Source organism: Aegilops tauschii, chromosome 1 (assembly GCF_002575655.3).
Source record: "Aegilops tauschii subsp. strangulata cultivar AL8/78 chromosome 1, Aet v6.0, whole genome shotgun sequence".
NCBI classification, from domain to species: domain Eukaryota; kingdom Viridiplantae; phylum Streptophyta; class Magnoliopsida; order Poales; family Poaceae; genus Aegilops; species Aegilops tauschii.
Window position 1 is genome coordinate 11,383,419 of NC_053035.3, and position 5,115 is coordinate 11,388,533.

Below are 5,115 nucleotides of genomic sequence, written 5' to 3' on the forward strand. Positions count from 1 at the left end.
TGGTGGTGATTTGCAATTTACTCGTCGTCACGGGTGTAGATAGAGAGCTTGTTTTGTGGTCGCTCGCTCCTTAGCGAACCCAATGAATCGTTCTGTTTAGCTCGGGTTAGGTTCAACAGGCTTAACAAAAGAGCTAACTAGTTTCACGAGCCACCGTCAAGGGTGCATTACGGTTTTTCCTCCAAACTCTGACGTCCCTCGCTTTCCGGATGTATATACACCGTCAATGGGCAACCGCCCACCATCTCTCTTCTGCTTCGCTCTCCATCTTCTACATCCATGTCTATGTGCAACGGATTGGCCTCTGCGGCGACTTAGAGCTCCCGAATGAGTGTAGTTGAGGAAGTAGGCATTGAACAAGCACTGTCTATTGTTTTCCTTGCTAAAAAAGACCGGATCTGTTATGCAGGTTTATAAAAAAAACACAAAGCATACTAAACAAATTAAGAAATTACATCGAGGACACTGTACCACTAAACGATGTCTACCTTAATTACAATGGTCGAGGAAAGCCGAGGCCATCCAAATGGAGGGGAGGGGATGAACTCTCCCTCCCACCACATCTCGCAAAAAGACAACCCTACCCTTTTTGGTAGTACACCAAAAGACAACCAACCAACCAATCCTCCCGTTGAGCAGGCGCGCACGTACTGCGAACTACTCATCCAAAAAAGATCCCCTTTTTATTTCACCACCACCAACAACTCTCGATTGATTTGGTCCTCTCCTATCCGGTCCCGTGCGATACAAAATTGATTGATCGATCCATCATTTTCCGTTTCTGCTTTAATCCTCTGACCAAATCGCCCACCGACCGCTTCCTCCCCCATCCCATCACCCATCCCATCACCGCAATGCCGTGCTCGTCTTCAATGGAGGAGGTCGCCCGCCGGTCACCGTCGGCCCTGTGATCCGCCGCATCGCCCACTTGCTCCCCGTCCCCCGTCCCGGCGCTCCGGCCTCGTCCGCTGCGGCCGCCACGCCCCGGCGGCAAGGGTCGGTCCGGCCGAATCGAGCCTGTTCGCGGCGGGAGAGCGGGAGCAGAGTGTTCTGCCTGCCGGCGGTAGCGGAGGCCGGCCTCGGTTTGAGCTCGTGGAGGTGGAGTTGGGGTTGGGGTTGGGATTGAGATTCCAGCGGCGGTGAGCGGCCCCAACAGATCCACGCATCCAGCGCGGCGGTGACTCGGCCCCCTTCCTTCTTCCAGCTGCTAGAGCTAGCCAGGTACCCTTCTTCTCTGTTACTCCCCCACTTCATGTGTACCGCATGCTTTTCTTCCGGCGCCATGGCTTGCGCTGTGTGTTGCTACCGAAAACTCAAAGCTCGTCTCCACTATGTAAAATGGTACTACTCTAGTTCTTGCAGAGTCTGATTATTAGAAGCAAACAAAGCTAGAGCTTTCTACTGCGCTAGTGCTGCAGGGTTGCTAGCAATTTTACCCATTCATCAAGAGCGATTCACCACGGCCTACGACAGCAAATCTGTTTCCTAAATGTGAACTGATCACCTGCAGTTTTAATGAAGATGAAAAAAAAACTCTGTTCAGTTGATAAAGAATTGCAATACTCTTCAGTAACTTTTGGAAGGCACTGAATCGGTGGCGTGTGCGAGCAATTCTCGCACGTTTACGCAAGCGGGATGCACAAAAGGACCTTGGAGCGAGAATCCGAGCAAGTCTTGGCTGAATACGATGGATTTGGATGGGATTTGTGCGCTGTTTTTCGAGTTTAAATTTCCGCGTGTCTTTTCTACATTTCGGTTATGACAGCTAATCAACTCTGGTTTTGTTTGCTGGAATTGTTGGTAGGGGTCAACACAGCGAGAAAGGAAACCAAGGAAGCATTGCAAAACAGGCTTTATTTTGGGGGTAGATTGATTTTTAAATAAAGATACATTATATAGCATCACATCAGACTTCTGGACAGGAATATGTTTGGGATCCAACCAAGGGACGTGTCAGATGACGATTTCAACCCGAGGAGGAGGAGGTGGTCATTGTGGACCACGCCACCTGCATCCATGCCCACCACCAGCCACACTAGCAGGCCCCGGAAGGGCCATGCCAACGCCTACCACATGTCGGTCAAGTTTGAAGATCTCTGCGGCTTCATGGTGGAGGGCAATGTGGACGATGTCAATGTGCTGAACGAGGTGAGGGAGAGGATAAGGGAGCAAGGGAGGGTGTGGTGGGCGCTGGAGGCAAGCAAGGGCGCAAACTGGTACCTCCAGCCGAGGATCTCCTCCAACGGTGGCCAGGGTGTGATTAGTGTCACGTCGCTCAAGCTATCAGTGCTCACAAATACGGTTACACTGAGGAGGCTGATCAGGAAGGGGGTGCCACCAGCGCTGAGACCGAAGGTTTGGCTGTCGGTTTCGGGTGCAGCCAAGAAACGATCGACAGTGCCTGAGACATACTATGACGAGCTGATCAGGGCCACGGAGGGGAAAACCACGCCGGCCACTCGCCAAATTGACCATGTAAGTACATACCTTTCTACGTACTAGGAACAAATAGAGTACATCAATCTCTTTCTAGAGAATAAGTGTATGCCTTGATAAAATTATTAGTGAGCAACATCCTGCAAGCAAGCATCAGATGGCTTCATCCATATGAATACTAGTTGTGTGCTGCAAGAGTCCTTCTTGTAGTTGATCTACTTTGTATTGACTTTTTTTTGTGAGGTACTTTGCTTTGATCTTAATATGTAGCTTTATACTGTTCTATCAGATTGTTGTCCACACTTATCAGCACATACCGGGCTTTATGTAGACTAATTCAGTGAATCTGTGAAGTAAAAATGAAATGCTTTGCATTTCAGGATCTCCCTCGCACCTTCCCTTGCCATCCCTGGTTGAACAGTGAGGAAGGCCAGGCATCTCTTCGACGTGTACTTGTTGGGTACTCATTCCGTGATTCAGAAGTTGGATATTGCCAGGTAGCCGCAGTGCCAGGTTCTTGGTCATCAATGTAATTTATCTCACATAGCACCTCCTAACAGTATGTACTACAGGGTTTGAATTATGTAGCCGCTCTGTTGTTGCTCGTTATGAAGACAGAGGAAGATGCATTTTGGATGCTGGCCGTACTCTTGGAAAATGTTCTTGTCAGTGATTGTTATACTGATACTCTTTCTGGATGCCATGTTGAGCAGAGAGTATTCAAAGATCTGCTAGCTAAAAAATGCCCCAGGTATTTTTTTCCCCCTTCAATTTTTATGCTAGTATTTCTCAGTGAGAATCATGCCGTGATTGTGAACTATATTCGATTTTCCAAATGGTACAGGATTGCTGCTCATCTTGAAGCAATGGGCTTTGATGTTTCACTTGTTGCCACAGAATGGTTCTTATGTCTCTTCTCCAAAACATTGCCTTCGGAGGTTAGACAGCAGTTCACTTGGAATCAGTGTTTATCTTTTCGGTCCATGATTTGTGGAGAACTCACTGTAAAACCATTTAACAGTTACCATTTTTGTTGTTGTGAACAGACAACCCTCCGGGTGTGGGATGTTCTATTCAATGAAGGAGCAAAGGTCTTGTTCCATGTCGCTCTAGCAATTTTCAAGGTGTGTACTAAGAAAATCTCCTCTTTCCATGTTTTCCCAAAGTGTTTGGGTTTCTTCTGCTTGCTTGGCCTTACTTTGTTATCACTTTTCACAAATTCTTGAATATCTGCAGATGAGAGAGGACGATCTTCTACGCATCCAACATATTGGTGATGTAATTGATGTTCTGCAAAGCACTGCCCATCACCTATACGAGCCAGATGAACTGCTCACGGTAAATATTCGTCGTTTTGTACCCACAGATACAGTACAGTAGTCAGGATGATGCACAATGTTATAAGCATACGAAGCTGGAACACCAAGAAATTACAGTAAAGTGAAAGTCACCAATAGTTTGGAGCTATCTCTGTGTAGCTTATCTACTAGATGTTGCATGCTTTAAAGCATTTAATCGCCAACACTGGAGTCTAACTTATCCCTGTTTACGATTTTCTTTCCTAGTTTGCTTTCGATAAGATTGGCTCCATGACAACGAACACGATCACAAAAGAAAGGAAACGGCACGAGACGGTGGTCATGGCGGAGCTCGACCAAAGAACCAGACGGCTGGGGTCACTCAAGATGGATGCATGATGCGCAGTAAAAAACATGTGAAGAGGCTTAGCTGAAGCCCTGTGTGTTTTGAAGAAAGGCGAGACGACATGGCGAGTTTGCACTCAATTCCTGGTCAGACTGGATTCTGCGACGAGTAAAAAACCCGCTCGAGGTCCACTGAAAACAGGAATGTATTATGGGAAGTTGCCAAAACTGCAAATGTGGGTTTGTTTTTGGGACCTTCATATTTGTGTGTTTCTGTACGTGTGCACGATGCCGTGGGATCAGGTTCTGCCGCTGGTTGAAACCTGTACGAATCCGATGCTTGTCGGCAGCGCTCATGGCATTTGCTTGATTTGTAGTCCCGATTTGTCGTGCGTGTGAAATGGAGCTAAAAAAAATTCTTCTGTTTTTTACCAATAACTTGATCTTGCTTCTGGTTGAAGTTGTGATATGGATTTGATGTGGTTGACAGTTGAGAAAGCCAGATTGTGAAGGTGTCCAAATTCTCACTGCTCATGGCATTTGATTGACCTACTCCCCCAGTCCCATAATATAAGAACGTTTTTGATACTAGTGTAGTATCAAAAACACTCTTATAATATGGGACGGAGGGAGTAGAAAACTGAGCTACAGGACTGTGTTTAGAAGCCGTATCTAGTGTTCCTTATTTTTGGTGTTAATCACCAAACGTTGAAGTACGATAGCATTGCAAGTCTAAACAAGCAAATCAGAGTGGCGCAGCGGAAGCGTGGTGGGCCCATAACCCACAGGTCCCAGGATCGAAACCTGGCTCTGATAATTGATTTTTGAGGGAAGGCTCTGATAGATTGCTGTTCTTTTTTTGTGATTTTTCCTATTGGGCCCGGTTCAATATGGCTGTGGGCTTTTATTTTCCAGGGCTGATAATGAGCAGTGGCGCGCATGGCCCTGTACGACGTGGCTCCTCTTCCTAACGTCACCCGAAATTCTTTTCTTGTCCTCATATTTACTTTATTTACATTTTAAACTAAATTCATAC

The 5,115-nt window shown here is 46.8% G+C and overlaps 1 protein-coding gene across 4 annotated transcripts; it reads left to right on the forward strand.

The window, feature by feature from the left end:
* Window positions 1–597: 597 nt before the first annotated feature.
* LOC109737886 (uncharacterized) lies at window positions 598–4,517 on the forward strand. Of its 4 annotated transcripts, none has more exons than XM_020297013.4 (8): window positions 598–1,221; window positions 1,805–2,475; window positions 2,817–2,933; window positions 3,009–3,187; window positions 3,281–3,374; window positions 3,483–3,560; window positions 3,673–3,774; window positions 4,002–4,517. In XM_020297013.4, the coding sequence occupies exons 2-8, from the start codon at window positions 1,927–1,929 to the stop codon at window positions 4,131–4,133; spliced, it is 1,251 nt and encodes a 416-aa protein (XP_020152602.1). In that variant the 5' UTR covers window positions 598–1,221; window positions 1,805–1,926; the 3' UTR covers window positions 4,134–4,517. The 4 variants fall into 4 exon arrangements, with proteins under 4 accessions (XP_020152602.1, XP_020152603.1, XP_020152604.1 ...); XM_020297014.4 differs by having other exon boundaries at window positions 631–1,221; window positions 1,571–2,475; XM_020297015.4 differs by having other exon boundaries at window positions 631–1,221; window positions 1,923–2,475.
* The last annotated feature ends 598 nt before the right edge of the window (window positions 4,518–5,115 follow it).

Bases quoted from the DNA above. Each gene is read 5' to 3' on its own strand.
- LOC109737886 (XM_020297013.4), top strand. From the start codon at position 1,927: ATGTTTGGGATCCAACCAAGGGACGTGTCAGATGACGATTTCAACCCG. The intron at 2,934-3,008 runs GTAGCCGCAGTG...TATGTACTACAG, and splicing joins CAGAAGTTGGATATTGCCAG to GGTTTGAATTATGTAGCCGC. The intron at 3,188-3,280 runs GTATTTTTTTCC...CAAATGGTACAG, and splicing joins CTAGCTAAAAAATGCCCCAG to GATTGCTGCTCATCTTGAAG.